Source organism: Pan troglodytes, chromosome 4, assembly GCF_028858775.2.
Source record: "Pan troglodytes isolate AG18354 chromosome 4, NHGRI_mPanTro3-v2.0_pri, whole genome shotgun sequence".
Lineage (NCBI taxonomy): Eukaryota > Metazoa > Chordata > Mammalia > Primates > Hominidae > Pan > Pan troglodytes.
Genome location: NC_072402.2, coordinates 61,593,173 through 61,611,212, shown reverse-complemented (window position 1 = coordinate 61,611,212; position 18,040 = coordinate 61,593,173). Strand labels below are relative to the sequence as shown.

Below are 18,040 nucleotides of genomic sequence, written 5' to 3'. Positions count from 1 at the left end.
CCCACAGAAGCTTTGGAAATTTCCCTGTGGGCATTTTCCAGGACATTCTGCTAAATAAAACTGCATATAGCACTGGTTTCCAGAAAGCACCACTCTTAAAGCCCCTTATAAGTTTTCATATGTATCTGCTTATTTCCTCTGTTTCTAAATGAGTTACCCTCATAACGTGACTAATTTTATTTAAGTCTCCTATATAGAATTCACAGTCTTCCTCTTTTGTGTCTTCCTACCATAGTGTATCTGATTCCTCTCTAGAAGTGGTTTAACTCAATCTCTTTTCTTACAGCCTAAATTTGACCTTCCTGTAAGTTCTAACCTACCACATTTCTTTAAATCTTTTTTCTTCTTTTTCACACAGAAGTCCTGGGGCTCTGTCATGGGATTACTGCCATCTTCCTCTCATATTAGACTTTGAAATTCTCAGTTATTTTTGATTCTTTCCTCCCTCTCAAGTCTTACATCCCTAGAGAAAGGGGTCCAGGAATATTATATTTCTCACTATCTTCCCAGTGCCTAGCTCACTGCTCCCTTGGCAAAACACAGCAGATGGAACTCAGAAATCCAGTCCTCGCCGCTTCCACCTCCTTACATACTGACCTGTATTTCAGAGAGCCTCTTATTGCCATTCAGAGATCCCTCACTGCCACTCCTGTTCTGGAAAGCCCATCTCCTAGGCTTAGAGGATGATCTCAATGCCTGCAAACAAGGACATTAACAGAAGGGTGTGTGACCTTATTGATCTCTAGGATTAGGGAATGCTCCCAAACATCTTGTTCAGAAATTCTCTCAAATAAGATGCTCTCCAGTGGCATTTTCTCTGAAAGCCAGAAACTCCCTGCCCCATATGCACATATAGCATCTTCTTTCCAGTGTTGTTGAAGCCCATAATAGAGGAAATTCAGCACAACAAATAGACCTCAATTGACTACCCTGATTAGGAGCACATTGGTTTTTGTTGTATTCAATTCTAATTATTTATTACACAGTTACCATCCTTTGATGAGATGTTACTCTTCATCTGTGATTGCTTATAGTTGTTCACGAGCTTCTGTCCATTGGTCATTAGAAAGTTTATTTATATCAAGTTTAATCTTCCTGTTAAAAACAGTGTTCTAATAGTCATCCATATTAAAATATTATATGGCAGTATTAAAAACTACAAATATTACTCTTGGGAATCAAATCATACACTGTAGCACATCATCTTTCTTGGCAATAGTACTGCTGTTGTACACTGATGGCCTCTAACAGAGAAGAAATCATTCCATTGAAAGAAAAGGAACTATCAAGAACAAAGTTGGAAGTGATGCCTTAAAGCTACCGGCCCATGTCTAAATGTACTTTTGATTTTTATTTTATTGGTTAAGTAGAAATTATTTTTAATGTAATGACAGCCCATTAATAAATGTCTCCTCTTTTGAAGGTGGGGTTAATTCAGTATGCCAATAATCCAAGAGTTGTGTTTAACTTGAACACATATAAAACCAAAGAAGAAATGATTGTAGCAACCTCCCAGACATCCCAATATGGTGGGGACCTCACAAACACATTCGGAGCAATTCAATATGCAAGGTAAGTTTTGGTGCTAATAGGCCAATGTTTTCATAATATAAAACATTATATGTATGTAATAAATATGAAAAAGTAAGGAAAAGACAAAGAAAAATAATATACCTGGTACCTAATTTAAATCAGAACTAATAAAGAAAAAAACATCAGAGCATTCTATGTCTTGAATACTTTGAGAAGGCAGCTGGGAAAGTTAAATCTTTGATTTTAGGATATTTATAAGATATTACATGATATTTAAATGAATTTATGTGAAGTAAATGAAATGAGAAGACCTTAGATTAAAACAGTAGGAAATGGGGCAATCTGTCATAATTTGTTAATATTCATCAGAGATTCAGACAAATTGAGCTCATGGATCACTTGGTGCAAATTAACAAAGACCACAGAATCTTAAACATACGAGTTTAAGTTTATTATGCTTATTACAATCAGTGGGAAATGTGAAATTATAGCTATACAGGACTCTCTTGATTCTTATCTCAATTTCTCTATTTTCTCAGATCCACTGACCTTTCTCTTCACTCTATTTTTTATTTTATTTTTATTATACTTTAAGTTCTGGGATACATGTGCAGAACGTGCAGGTTCATTACATAGTATACACATGCCATGGTGATTTGCTGCACCCATCAACCCATATCTACATTAGGTACTTCTCCTAATGCTATCCCTCTCCTAGTCCCCCACCCCTTGACAGGCCCCAGTTTGTGATGTTCCCCTCCCTGTGTCCTCATTGTTCAATGTGCTCTCATTGTTCAGCTCCCACTTATGAGTGAGAACATGCAGTGTTTGGTTTTCTGTTCCTATGTAAGTTTGCTGAGAATGATGGTTTCCAGCTCCATCCATGTCCCTGCAAACAAGATACCTTCACAAAAATGCTAAACACACTCCGGTTGTTAAACAAATTAATGAGAACAACAAGCTTGCCTTCCCTTAAACCTATTCTCTCTCTTTGTCTTGTGCATTCCTTCTTTTCACCACCATAATTCTTTTTGAAAAAAGCAACTCTATTCCCTCCCTCTACTTCCTTGAAACTTACAGTTCTGCCACTAGATAAGCATGACCCTCTTCATCCCCCAACCCTGTGGTCCCACCTCAAACCTCATCCTTTCTGGCTCCTCTGAACATTTGATAATGATGAACATACGCTGCTATTCCTAACCAAGTTGCCATGACACCACAAACTTCTCGAACTCCTGCCAAATTCTTTTGCCTTTTCACTAGCTCCTTTTCCTATTTTTTCTTCACTAAACAGAGCCCTCTCTTCTTTACTGCTCTTCTCCTGTAGGGATTCTATCCACTGTCATGGCATCAGCAGCAGCACTGTTGGGTTATCTCATTGCTATGTTGTCAGCCCTACACTCTCTCCCAAAACTCACACTGGCATCTAGCTGATGATGAATATTTTTATTTGGAGTGCTGGCTCACTTACCAAATTCAATCTGTCCCACACTGGCCTTATTCTTTTCCCCACCACTCCTCATGAACTTGCCATTTTGATTCATGCCACTGTCTCTTGCCCAGTCAGTCGAACTAAAAATTTGGTTTCCTTTATTCTTTCCACTCTTCCTTATGTCACACATCTGGTCAGTGGCCACATCCTGTTATTTCTATTTATGCATTTCCCATTTTATCTGTCTTCTTTTTCTGTGTGTGTATTTCAGTTGCTGCTTCCATCAACTGGTGCCAATCCCAAATGTCTCAAAAGCAGATTCCCCACAAGAGAAGATATGATTGGTTTGGTTCATCATTACTGTCTCTATTCAGGGACAATAAAGGTTTTTTGGGTCAGGCCATCTCATAAGCTGCTGGCCAGTCAGTAGGTCAGCTGCCATTAGGTGAAGCGCCCTTTCTGGACACAGCAAACTGGACTAAAAGGACAAAGAAGTTGAGATGAAAAAAGGCTTTCCTGGAGTTAGAAACTGCAACGGCCCGGTTTTCAGCAGGGAAGGTGGGAGTAGCATTTTTCCCTGGAAGGAGCCTGGGGTCCTGGCGAGCTTTGTTCTCCAGGACAATGGCCACTGTCCATTGAGGAAGGACTTGCCTGGCTTTCATCATCTTTCAAAACTTTGGTTTACTCCCTTGGGCCATTGTCTATCTCCCTCTTCCCACTATCTCCCAAGCTAACAGGTTTTAGTCTGCCCAGTGCTAGGAGAATCACCCAGCATTTTACTCATCCCTCCTAGAATGTAATTGCCTGTCTCTCTCTCTCTCTCTCTCTGTCTCTCATCTCTTTCTTTAAAACATTGAAGATAATCTGAAATTATTTCAGTAAATGTTGCCATGTTTTCATTCACCTCCTTTCATTCAATGCCTACAGTTGCAGTTTATTGTTTTAAGCTCTGCGGGTAATTAAAACTAAATGAGACACAGTTTCTGTCCTCAAAAACCTTAGAATCATACATGAAATTTACAGTGTATCATAAAGAGAATGTGACACTCAGAAAGGATCTGTTGTGGATAGTGTAATTCAAATTTGGCTGAAAAATGCAAAATATTTTCTATGTTTCTATAGTCTACATTATAGAATACAAAAAAGATTTTAGGAAATAAAATGATATGCTCAGTTTTATAATAAACTGAAACTCGTATGTTTAAGATTCTGTGGCCTTTGTTAATTTGCACCAAGTGATCCATGAGCTCAATTTGTCTGAATCTCTGATGAATATTAACAAATTATGACAGATTGCCCCATTTCCTACTGTTTTAATCTAAGGTCTTCTCATTTCATTTACTTCATATAAATTCATTTAAACATCATATAATATCTTATAAATATCCTAAAATCAAAGATTTAACTTTCCCAACTGCCTTCTTAAAGTATTCAAGACATAGAATGCTCTGATTTTTTTTCTTTATTTGATACTATCTATTAAAATTTGAAATGTGTGTATCCTGTGTCCCAATAATTTTACTGCTAAGATTTTATCCCATTTGAAAAAGTATGCCAAGATATATACACAGGGATATTTATTATAGCCTTACTTGTAAAACTCAAAATGGCCTAAACATCCAATAATGGGGAACCGGTTAAATAAACCAGTCTTCCTTCATATGGTCCTCCAAATAAAATATTATGCAGACATTTAAAAAAAGAATGAGACCTTCATATATATACATGTGCTGATATGGAAAGGTCTCCATCAAAGTGAAAAACAGCTGTTTAGAATATGCCCTCATTTGATGCAAATGCATAAGAATGATACAGTGGACTCTGGGGACTCAGGGGGAAATGGTGGGAAGCGGTTGAGGGATAAAAGACTACAAATTGGATTCAGTGTATTCTGCTCAGGTGATGGGTGCAAATCTCACAAACCACCACTAAAGAACTTATTTATGTGACCAAATACCACCTGTTCCCCAAAAACCTATGGAAATAAAACATTTTTTAAAAAAGAATATGCCCTCATTTGAGTAAAAGTTTAAGGGGTAGACTATGCCTGTACCTATATTACATCTAAATAAAACATTTTCTAGAAGGAAATGCAAGAAACTGATAATGGTGCTTACCTGTGGAGAGGGGTTTAGTGTCACATTTGGTTTATACCTTTCCAAATACTTTGATTTTTTTTAACTGTGGATATCTATTACTTTTAAAAAAATAAGTATTGAAAAAGTAAACACAAGACTAATGCATGAAATTTATAACAGAAATATCTTTGCTTTATTGATTTGTACTGATTAATTCAACTTTCTTAGAAGAAAAGAATTCTAAGGAATACTGGGATAAATACATGCACACATATACACACATATGCCCTGACACACACGACATTGTTTTTAATGTCAAGCAAGACTTCCATTTGTATATGTTTCTCTACAAGCTACAAATGGAACATTAAATATGTCTCCAGAGTTAATATGGAGTTACAATAGATTGTGTTTAAAGAAGCTAGTTTCATGTTTCTATTTTAAACCAGAGGTTCTCATATTAACTTCATATTTTGATAGCAAGTCTTTATTTAATTTTATCTGCCACAGAAAATATGCTTATTCAGCAGCTTCTGGTGGGCGACGAAGTGCTACAAAAGTAATGGTAGTTGTAACTGACGGTGAATCACATGATGGTTCAATGTTGAAAGCTGTGATTGATCAATGCAACCATGACAATATACTGAGGTTTGGCATAGCAGTAAGTGGCTTTTCTTTTCACTTGTCTTGCCGCTATTGGGTAAATCTTTCTTTATAGCATCACTTCTCAAGGCTGCACTTTCCCATTGGCTGTTCATAGTTGAATATAAAAGAAAGTTCTTACTCTATCTCTGCTTCTTGATGATTTTCAATCCTGTCTACTAAATAAAGGGTTATGGAAATGTTGCTTGATTTACTTTTCCAGAGGGAATATTGTGTTCAAAATAGACTAGAATGTACTCATAGGGAAAATGTACAGCAGTAATGACTGTACATTCTCTTCCTCTATTTTCAAGGTTCTTGGGTACTTAAACAGAAACGCCCTTGATACTAAAAATTTAATAAAAGAAATAAAAGCAATCGCTAGTATTCCAACAGAAAGATACTTTTTCAATGTGTCTGATGAAGCAGCTCTACTAGAAAAGGCTGGGACATTAGGAGAACAAATTTTCAGCATTGAAGGTAAAAAAATAACCTCCTTTCAAGAATTTTCTTCAAAATGTTTAAATAATTGTTTATTATCACATATTTGCTTTACTAATGTTAACTTGTATACCATGTATAAAAAGAGCTACTACAATCAGTAAGAAAAATGGATGAAAAACATGAATAAATAGTTTATAAATGATAAAATACAAATGACTGATAAACATAAGAAAATATTCCCAAAGTATATTTCTAAATACTTTCAGTAAGTATTTAAAAATATAAATTAAACCGACAATATGTTTTGCCTAAAAGATGACACAGAATAATAATGTTTAATCCTGGAGAGATTATCAGGAAGCAAAGAAGCTCATACACTGTTGATAGGATGATAAATTGTTATGACTTTTGGGGGACAATGTATTAATATCTATCTATTAGAATCATAAATAGTTTTACCTTTTTACACTGTGTTATGTAAGTTCTAAAATTCTTGAATTTGTTTACAGTAAGCATATATATTTTTAAAATTAGAAAAATACAGCAAAGATTTTTAATAGTTCAGTTTTTGAGGAAGCATTTTATTTATAGGACCTAAAATAATTTATGTAGGTGGCCTTGGAAAATCTAGTTAGTGCAGAAAGATCACGTGTTCAGGAGCTCACTGTGTGGGGGACTAGCACACACTTCACAGTTGGTTAAAAGAAAAAAAAACACACATGACCCAAATCCTAGTTCTTGATGGTTAACCCAAATAACTCTTTGCAATAAAGACCGTATGTTATTGGAAACCTATGTATCAGGTACAGCCTTAGAGTGTGGGGCTAAAGGAATTGCATAAATTATTCATTCATATACTCAAATCTTGATTTGATTATCCACTGGAATTACCCAAAAAGCGTTATTGCTTCTTCAGTATCCCATGGTGCTTCAAAGTTGTTTAAATAACCATTTAAATCCAGCATACCCTGAGATAACACAAAATCACTAGGCTATCCACACTGATAATTGTATTTGTTTGTAGTGGAATGAATGAGAACAATTGCAATCTACAAGCTAGCTAGAAATGATTTTGAGCATTATTTGCTATTATGGACTTTGGGGAGCATTATTCTATTTTATTAAAAAGTATCTCTACTCATCCTGTGTAAATTATTTTATCTTCTAAATAAGACTATGTTGTACAGTACAGTTTGTCTTCTTTTCTATATTAAAGTGTGAGTCCAGTAATTTAGCTTCCTTTTGTGAAGATTAGTGAAACGTAGCCATTTTGATCACACTGTATGGAAAATAAGTACCAATTGCATCTTACAGTGTTAGTGACACAGGCAAGCACATATACAGAACCAGAACAAACTTCCCAATTGGTAAAATTCCTACTCAGTCTTGAATTCTGATTCCTAATAGCTAACTCAGTTATCTCCCAGCAGTCTTCACTACAGATCAATTGCCCAGCCCTTCCAACTGCATCTGAGATATGTGTACATTATCAGTACCCATATTTCAAAGCTAAAAATTCAGTTCGTTTCTTAGCTAGTAATGATCAAGTTTTTAAAAAATTATCATCTCAGTTTTCACCTTACCTTATACCCTTTGTTGAGTGTCCTTTGGTATCAAGAACATCATACATATTCTGCTAAATACATTAATGTTCAATTAAGATTAATGCCAACTTTGAACACTACCTTGGAAGTGTTGTTATTTCTATAACCTGCTAGAACACTTTCTTAGTAATTTCTTCTTCCCAGAATACGCAAGCTTTGTATTTTTGGGTGAGTATTGGAACAGTGTGTGTTTGTGTTTGTAGGCATGTGTGTACATACGTGCCTGCTTGTGTTTGAAAACTTGATTTAAAATTACTGACAGTAATAAAATTTTTAAAATTGAATGTTCCAGGTACTGTTCAAGGAGGAGACAACTTTCAGATGGAAATGTCACAAGTGGGATTCAGTGCAGATTACTCTTCTCAAAATGTGTGTATATCAGACAGCTTCAAGCCATGTTGTCATTTGGCATAACACTTCCAGACACAGTAGCCTTATACATAAAATGGGAAGACAGCCATCTAGGGATCAGCCCTTCTGATTCCTAGTCACGGTCATTTAGTTTCTTTGTGCTGCTGATTTACCTCTAAAATTTGAAGGTTAATAATGTCTTCCCTTCCCTGTTTCACAGGGATCTTATATGGGGGAAAACTGATAGTATACCAGAAAGTCTTTGAGTACTCCAGGGCACAGACTGTATATTAACTTAAGGTATTATTCCTGCAGGAATTTTCTTTGAATCAATTAACTACTGGAAATGTTTGTTAAAAACACGTACTCTTGTCATCACCGTCATGGTCGAATTCTGAGTTGTCATAGTATCTTTTTCTAAGAGCAGACAGAAAAGAGTTGAAAAAATAAGGAGGTAGGAAAAACGTGAGATGGAATTGGAGTACAACACTGTCTTTTCAGCTCGGGGAAGTCTATTTCTATCTCTCAGAAACATCCACCTCCTGGGCCCCTGATTCTAATTTGAGTCAGGAGGTGAAAGAGATAGTGAAAGGAGGGGAAAAAAAAAGAAAGAGATCCTGGGAATTATTTAAGGAACAGTAGGAAGTCCCAGGATTTGATCGGCAGGTCAGAGGACCAAGAACAGCTTGTTTTCTGTCTAGAATCAAAGGAACTGACTTTTTCTGGATCATCAATCCTTAGAGATGCTCATAGAAGTTATGGATCTTTCCCTCAGAAAAAATGTAAATGAATCTATGCACGGAGAATTTTGCACACAATCCCATGAGGTTTTTGTACATACACTGAAGTCCTTTCATGTACCCCAAATCCAGAGTCCCTCAATTTACTACAGTCATTCACATAACTTCATGGTCTCTTATCCTCAAAGTAGAACACATCTTTTCCTTACTTGCTATTTTTCATGGCTTGTATTTTTTAGTCCAACATCTTATCTTTGGTATGCTCTAAGATAGAAGAACAAAAAATTAAAAATAGTGTATCTCATCCTCACCAAATCTGCCTCATTTGATGATTTATAGCATTGAGTGTTTAGATTGGGTTTCAAGTCAATCCAGAGTAGGCATCTTCCTTTGCCCTCCCCACAGGGCTGACAAATGGTTATTTTCCTTCCAATAGATTGAATGTCACAGCTAAAGTTGCCTCTTGTAGCTGTGCTATTATCAAATAGATGGAATATAGGAATATACTGGAACATTTGAGAAGGGGTCAGGAAGAGAGAGGAAGAAAGCTGAAAGTAGAACAGGTCAGAAGAGGGCCTCCCGAGCCGTGTCTGGGATAGCAGAAGTATCTCCGTCTCTCCCGTGTCAGTACTTCTATTTCTCAAGCATGTCTCATATCCGGCTGTGAGCTTTCCTTATAAATATGTGGAGTGAGAGACTCACTTCTGACTCCTTTGTAAAGTTCATAAGGGTTTACCATTGGCAAATATATGCCTTTGAAAGGGAAATTTGAAGATGGCTATGTACCTGTCCTGTACTACAGGTTATTACAAAGGTTTGTCTGTATAACATGTCATACTAAATAAAGTCCAAAATAACACAGCCAATGGGAAGGCTTGTTCTCTAGCACAAATATATCGAGACAATTCTAAGATATGTCAATATATGTTCATATATATTTCATCATTTTTAATAAATCTAAACAATTTATTTCAATGTTTTGCCTACCCTGCATTCTTATGTTTTAAAGGTGATTTGTTTCAATGATCTTCATTTTTCAATTATTTTAGGATATTCTGATGCTGGGTGCAGTGGGAGCTTTTGGCTGGAGTGGGACCATTGTCCAGAAGACATCTCATGGCCATTTGATCTTTCCTAAACAAGCCTTTGACCAAATTCTGCAGGACAGAAATCACAGTTCATATTTAGGTAAGGCATGGTAATAATTGGCTCAGCAAACTTAAGTTCCCTTGCTTTAAACCAGCTCTTTGTTGAATCTCAGGGTGAGTTCAGCAAAATCCTTGAACTGTCATCTAATTATCATATTTATTACACATACATATGTTGTCTCTTTGCCAATCGGGCCTTAAGGCATAACTACTTATTGGAATACTATATTATACTCACTAGTTTCTTCTGGCTGGTCAAGTGGTTGTAATTCCTGGAACATGATTGTGTTCCTCCAAAATGGAAATAGTTCCCAAAAGTCAATACAGTAAGTGATAGTCTTATAGTATTTTAGAGCTCTTAGTCTTCTTGTTCTTATAATAAGCAGCCACTGATTTTGCAGACTTACTATGGGACAGTTCCTGAGCTGCTAGTCTATCTACATAAACATTTAAATCTTTCCAACAAGTCTTTCAGGGATGTTTTGCCTTTGAGAGATAGCAAGATTAACAACTTGTCTAACGTTCAACAACCTAGTAAGCGGCAAATCCAGAATTTGAACCTCAGCCTGTTTCCAAGACCTGTGTTCTTTCTACTGTGCAACACTACCTTTTAAATACATTTATTAATTCGTTCAAGAAATATTTTTTGAATGCCAGGTTCACAGGTGGCTGATGAGGACAGCATGGAATCTAGAGGCAGTTTTATAGGTAGAAGTCCCACCTACACAGGGAAGTGCTGCAGGTCAAAGGACAGGAGCAATTCATCTTAGAAAAAGGAAGACATGTCCTCAGTGATGTATTCAGGAGCACTAGAAACTTTGCATCACATCTAACACAAAAGGATCTCTGGTCACCTTTACTCACTTCTTTTAACCTTATTTTGCTGAGATATTCAATGGTAATCACTCTGTTGCTCCTTCCCTTTTAGGTTACTCTGTGGCTGCAATTTCTACTGGAGAAAGCACTCACTTTGTTGCTGGTGCTCCTCGGGCAAATTATACCGGCCAGATAGTGCTATATAGTGTGAATGAGAATGGCAATATCACGGTTATTCAGGCTCACCGAGGTGACCAGGTAAATCTCACTGTTTAGCAGGTGAAATTAATTTTAGGGGCAACTGGGCAGGTGGGGAGTCAGGTGAACAGAAATGGAAAACAACATGGCCTGAGTGCCTACTCTGTGATTGGCTCTGTAATCTGAGTTTACTTAGTGTATTCCTTAAATCATCACAACAATACCAAGAAGACAGCCCTCCCTTTTGACAACTTACTGGGAATTTAGCTAGCTTTCTAAGGTCACACAGCGTCCATGGATTGAGCTGTCATTAAAACTCAGTCCTTTCTGGACTCAGAGGCTGTCCTGAATGATTACATCCCCTTCATGTTTTTGACTCCCTGGATTAATAATGCATGGATATTATTTAGTTGTGATGGCAGGCACCTAACCACTGCTTTGTAGGTAAGCACACACTAGGAACAAGGATTTGGAGAGGAAATAATGAGAAGAAGGGAGCAGCACAACATTATAAAGACTGAACTTTTACGTCTGGACCTGTCAGAATGTCCTGTTGGTTTTGAAGATTCTAAAAGTAAAACAATTATCTTCTCTGTCACTTTCAGCTGATGGGTGACAGTTTGGTAGTTAGACCCTATGATGAATCCCAGGTATGGCCCACTACAGCAAGGGTCTGTTGCTAGAGCAAAGGCCAGCTGATTGCTTCCTGTTTGCTTACTAAACAGTTTTGACCCAGGGGCTTGACACACATTTAAAATGAGCATCACTAATCCCTGACAACCAACAAAAAGTGGTTTCCTTCTTTAAGCTGGAGAAACTTACAAAGATTTCTCTTCTCTGAGATTAAGTGTGATCCTGCTGTTCCTATGGATTTTCTTGGAGTAAGAAGACCCGAGTTCTTGACTTCCGTGACCACAAATTAGCTATGTTCACATACTTTTCTCTCTTTTTTAACATTTTAAAGAAGTTCTTCTTTAATTTAGAAAATAACAGTGATGGTGTTATGGAAGGAATCATTTCTTAGTCATTTCTAAATCCTTAAAAAGTGTTCACATAGGCATGCATTGAACGTTGTTGAATGGGATGAAGGTTCAAAGTCTCAGCTTTTCTTATTTTAATTTATCTCCACCTTGTCCTCCTGTCCCAATCTATCCAGCACCTACTTACCTGTCTCATATCATGCCATGTACACTTACATCATCATATGTGCTTTCCCACTTCCCTCTGCCTAGAAAACTCCATGTCCTTCTTACTTTGCAATTTGAATGATATTTTAACTTTCTAAGCCTTCCTGACTCTCCTGCTTTCTGATCACTCAGCCTTTGGGACTTGCCTCTATTACAATTTATTTTACTATAGAAGCTTAATTATTTATTCTCCCTGCCTCTACCCCTCCTGCCTTTTGCTACGACAAACCTCACATACCTACAGAAGGTTTGCCTTGTAAGTATGTCTTTGACCCCCTGGCATCAGAAACACCTGGAATGCTAATTTAAATTGCTGTGTTCTGGATCACATCCTAGACATTACTTCAGAATCTCTAGAAATGGGTCTCAGGGATCTGTATTTCAAAGGCATTTTCTTGGAGATTCTTGTGCACACTAAGATTTAAGAACCAGGTGTTAGATGGTGTTAGAACCTGAGGGAAGGAACTGTGCTCTCTGTCTTCATGTTCCAAGCACTTTGCAAATAGTAAACACTCAATTTTTGTGTATTGAATGAGCAAGTAAATGTTCAGTGTAATATTAGAAGTATATGAATCCTAGGAATTCTAAGTTTAACATGTTTTATTACTCCAGATTGGCTCCTATTTTGGTAGTGTGCTGTGTTCAGTTGATGTGGATAAAGACACCATTACAGACGTGCTCTTGGTAGGTGCACCAATGTACATGAATGACCTAAAGAAAGAGGAAGGAAGAGTCTACCTGTTTACTATAAAAAAGGTAAAAAAAAAAAAAAATTAAACTAATAGTTTAATTTGCTTTAGTACTGGTAATTTAACTTGCATTTGGAAAGAAAAATTTATTATTATTGAATGATAATTTGCACAGATAGTATGGTTTACATTTCATCATTTTTGAGGATGTTCCCATTATGATTTTAAAAATCACATTAACAGGAAAAACTAGAGTTGAATGTATAGTGTACTGCCATTTTCCATGAGAGGTCTTTGAATATATAGTCTCTTATGCAAATAAAGCCATTATAAGTGCACATTGTTTATTGAAATATGCACACACAGAAACATTTGTGTATTTCTCTAGTATCACATGTAATTTTTTGCTATAAAGACAACAATAACAGGGCAATGCTTTCTTGTTATCAGTTGACAGTGAAAAACACAAGTTGTACCAAGCACTTTGTAAATTCCTTGTGATCTCAGATGCTTCCTACATTAGTTTGTCAGGAAGTGTCATTGCTTAGTGTAACATTTAGGCATGTATCCAACTCTTGAAGTTTCAAGTCCTTCCACAAAAAAACACCGTACGTTAACATGGCAAAGCATAATTTTTCCAATTTGTGGACTGAACTCTCTAAATCCATGTATATAAGTATAGTGAACTCCATGAAATAAAAAAAGAAAACCAAATTAAAGGCACAGATTGACATAGAAAATTATATGCTCCTTAGTATATAAGAAAAAGAGAAGCTGATGTTAAAGTAGTAAATACTATGTTTAAGTATTGTGATATTTTGTACTACCTGATTTATTGATATTTATGTAAAAATTAATCTTTTAACAGAAGTAATTAATTAAAACAATTCTAAAGCAATTATACATATAAAGAATGTGTAATTGAGTATCAACAAAGGCTGGACCTAGTTACTTGTTGAAAAACTGACAAATCCGCCGTTCTTTAAATATTTCTTACTTGTGAGATATACTGAATTATCATTAATTGTTGAAAAGGAACAGATCTTTTAATACCGTGTAAAACGCAGTAAAAATTTTTATAAGATTATATTAGAGGAGAAAGAATACTGACCCAGTTTCATGGTTGAGAAACATTGCTTTCTTGTGAAGTCATGAAATATTTCCATACTTGATCATAAAATCTAAGAAAAAAACTGTGTTTTACAAGGAAACGTCTTTTCCTTTGCACAGAATTATTTAGTGTTTTTAATAATGGAAATATTAACAATCTCATTTTCTACTTCCTGTACCACTATAATTATGTCACTATTTGGTAATTTTTACAGAAAGCCTAAATTAAGATATTGTGTTTTATTTTGTTCTGTGTCTGCTTTAATTTCATTCAAGATATTAGTAATTTTCACCAGAAAAATTTTAAATCAAAAGGTTGGAAATAGATGAAGATCATATTATTGAGAGGAAAATGAGACCAAGAAATGGATGCTGTTCAGCTACAGTAAAGAGAATTATCTCCTTTGACCTTGGTTTATGAGCAGATATTTATGACCTTACTGAAATTCTTATTTATAATTCTGATCATAAATAGTTCAGGTTTAAAATTCTATCCATTTTTAACATTAAACAATTAGTTTGGTCATTGATTGCTCTGAATTTTATTTCCTTTTTTATTTTATCATATTTATTTCACTTTTTTAAATAGATGGGGTCTTGCTCTGTCACCCAGGCTGTAGTGCACTGGTGTGATCATAGCTCACTGCAGCCTCTAATTCCTGGGCTCAAGCGATCCTCCCACTTCAGCCTCCTGAGAGCTAGGACTACAGGTGTGTGCCACCACTCCTGGCTAACTTTTTACAAAAATGTTTTATAGAGACAAGGTCTCACTATTGCTCAAGCAGGTCTCAAATACCTGGCTTCAAGTAGTCCTTCTGCCTCAGCCTCTGGAGTCTTTGGGATTACAGGCATGAGCCACCACACCCAGCTGCTCTGAATTTTAATTATACAAGTTGTAAGGTTTGCTTTAATCATCCTTTTGTTTCCCCTTTGCAAGGGCATTTTGGGTCAGCACCAATTTCTTGAAGGCCCCGAGGGCATTGAAAACACTCGATTTGGTTCAGCAATTGCAGCTCTTTCAGACATCAACATGGATGGCTTTAATGATGTGATCGTTGGTTCACCACTAGAAAATCAGAATTCTGGAGCTGTATACATTTACAATGGTCATCAGGGCACTATCCGCACAAAGTATTCCCAGGTAATCCATGAGCTGAATGGTGATGTATGTATTTGTGGGTCTTATCATATTAGACATAGAAAGCGTCATGTAAACCATGCAATCCATCCCCCTTATTTTGTAACTTCATTCTTTCACTCAACAAATATAAAGTGAGCCTCTACTGTGTGCCCAAGCACTGTTCTAGAGTCTGGGGATGCTATAAGAACAGGACAGAAACAATTCTGATCTTTGGGTGCCTTATATTATATTGGAGGAGACAAATTAAAAAAAAGAAGTAGATAAGATAAAGTGTTCCAGATAGTAATAAAGGAATTTTTTAAAAAGCAAATGAAACTAAAATAGGAAATAAAATTTCAGCAATAGGAGTATCAGGTGGTTGAAGGGGTGACTAATGAGGCCTCACTGAGCAGCCAATTTTGGAGTAAGACTGGAAGGAAAAGAACTAGGAAATTAACCCTGTACCTGAACTTGCATCAATTTGCTCCAAGTCCACTGATCTTTTCACTGGTTTATGATTTTTTATTAAAGATTTATGCTGTCCCTTCTATGAAAATGTGGCTGTAAGAGTGATGCAGAGATCAGATAATAAGATGTGATTAAAAAACGAATCTTTAGAATTTGTAGAGAATAAACACAATCTGGGAAATTACTATATAGAAAATACAATAATGAAATTCAGAGGCTGCCATTTTCTGGTTCAGCTGTTGTGTACTATAATTTCGTGTCAAACCTGCTCTTTTAGAAAATCTTGGGATCCGATGGAGCCTTTAGGAGCCATCTCCAGTACTTTGGGAGGTCCTTGGATGGCTATGGAGATTTAAATGGGGATTCCATCACCGATGTGTCCATTGGTGCCTTTGGACAAGTGGTTCAACTCTGGTGAGTCAGGAAGAGCCAGACACAAACTAACTAAAAGTTACCTGCTAAGAAAGCAGAACAGATGTCTGTACTGGTATTATAGAAATGCCACATGCATTCTATAAGACTATAGGGAATCGATGTATCATAGTTTGCACAAAGGAATAAATGTGTTTTTCCAAGTAGGAAAAATAGATATATTTGCTTACCATTAGAATTATAGTTCTCTCCTCATATGGTGAGTAAAACAGTACATAGAAAACATAAAGTTCTGGAAATGGTATCCAGGCTATTTCTGAATGTTATCTTCCTATAAATAGCCTTATCTCAGCGTACAGAAGGGAAACCTCATGAGAGTGCATTAAAAAATACTGAAAATTCAGACCACACAAGTAAAGTGTAACTTCTGTGTGACTGAATGGTATATTTTAAAATTATTAGTCATAAACAATAAGCCATTATTTAGGTTTAGCTGACCTCTCATTGACCTCCACAGGAGTTGAAGATTCAGAGAGAACAGTGTGAAGGTCATGTGATTCAAGGTCAAAAATAAGTATATTGGGCCGGCAAGGGAATAGAATCAGAAAGAAGTTGTTTATTCAATCAAGAATCTCCATTCATTTGTCTCTGTCAAAAAATGTGCTTTAAATGTACAAATATTTGAAGAACAGAAAAATAATATTCATTGATTATTTTTTATTTCTGAGTTTAATGATACTATTTACAAATCTCACTTGTGCTTTTAAAGAATGAAGTACATTATTTTTATTGCAGAATGAAACTTTTATGTGGAAAAAATAAAACTCAAGAATAATACTTAAGACTTTAAAAAAACAAGAAAATATATTTACTGAATAAATCAGTTAAAATCATTTCAGAGTAGCGTATCAAGAGTAAATACACATATCCCAGAACCTAAAGTATAATAAATAACTAATATGTTAAACGTGTATTGTGTTAGTGATGCAGTCACAGATTTAAAAAAAAAATTATCTCTGTCTGCCATCTTAGAGCTTTCAAATATATACTACTGCTAAAGTGCTTTGATAGAGAGTAGAGAGAAAAATTCAGTAATGCTGGTACTGGGTCCTGTATGATAAAGGATATAATACGTGTGCTCAGTAATAACATCCATCCATCTGTTACTCTTTATGTCTTTTAGGTCACAAAGTATTGCTGATGTAGCTATAGAAGCTTCATTCACACCAGAAAAAATCACTTTGGTCAACAAGAATGCTCAGATAATTCTCAAACTCTGCTTCAGTGCAAAGTTCAGACCTACTAAGCAAAACAATCAAGTGGGTGCGTAGATCTGAAATAATCTGTATAGAAATTGGTTGGCTTACAGAGTTTTAGTCCTGAATATAACATATTTTGGTTTGTAGGCCAAGAGAAATAAGGGTTTTAGTTATAGACACTTAAGTTTCCTTACACTGGAGATGCCCGAGAATGGTTCACTAGTCATGGAAGATTTGTTTAGATCTTCCTTCCACATCTCTAGAAGGTTCTGCTGCAGAAAGTTGTAATCTCTATGACATAACCAAGGGCCCTCCTGCTTCCATCCTTTGAGTTTCTCTTACCTCCATTTCTCTTACTTAAAGCCTTGAGCATACACAGATTATGCTGAACTACCACTCAAATGACTATATCATGTTGGCTATGCCATGATCTATATAGGACAGGTTCAGTAAAAGTATCAAGTATTTTTCCTGTTGTTGAGGAATTAATAAACATGAAATAATGAAAGAAAACATGAAAAGCAATATATAACTTTTACCCAGTGTTTTAAATGTTCTAAATAATACAGATAAATGAGTAAAAGTCTGAATTATGTCTCTTCAGATGGGGAAGGGTGAGGAAATCATTGTGGGCAAGCATCAGCAGGAATTGTTGTCTTTTCTCTTGGGCTGGCCAAGTTGTCTTTCAAGGCCTGGCAGAGGTCCTGCCTCCTCTTCAAAGCTTTTTCTAAGCACACTATCTCACCTTCATCTCTTCTGCCCCAATTATCTCACCTTGCTCAATACATAGCTTGCAATTTAACACTTGATTCAAAGCTACCTTCTTTCATTAACTGCTGCTTCATGGGT

The 18,040-nt window shown here is 36.0% G+C and overlaps 1 protein-coding gene across 4 annotated transcripts in view; it reads left to right on the top strand.

Moving 5' to 3' along the window:
- Positions 1 to 18,040, top strand: part of ITGA2 (integrin subunit alpha 2) — a 126,005-nt gene that overhangs the window by 60,662 nt on the left and 47,303 nt on the right. For 3 of the 4 annotated variants that reach the window (XM_526928.8, XM_009449170.5, XM_016953319.4), the window contains 10 exons: positions 1,424 to 1,572; positions 5,554 to 5,704; positions 6,000 to 6,165; positions 8,026 to 8,102; positions 9,874 to 10,012; positions 10,901 to 11,046; positions 12,786 to 12,929; positions 14,910 to 15,113; positions 15,838 to 15,974; positions 17,116 to 17,255. In XM_526928.8, coding sequence (XP_526928.2) covers positions 1,424 to 1,572; positions 5,554 to 5,704; positions 6,000 to 6,165; positions 8,026 to 8,102; positions 9,874 to 10,012; positions 10,901 to 11,046; positions 12,786 to 12,929; positions 14,910 to 15,113; positions 15,838 to 15,974; positions 17,116 to 17,255 — 1,453 coding nt within the window. The remainder of the gene's footprint in view (positions 1 to 1,423; positions 1,573 to 5,553; positions 5,705 to 5,999; positions 6,166 to 8,025; positions 8,103 to 9,873; positions 10,013 to 10,900; positions 11,047 to 12,785; positions 12,930 to 14,909; positions 15,114 to 15,837; positions 15,975 to 17,115; positions 17,256 to 18,040) is intronic. The other variant, XM_016953318.4, reaches the window with a different exon arrangement.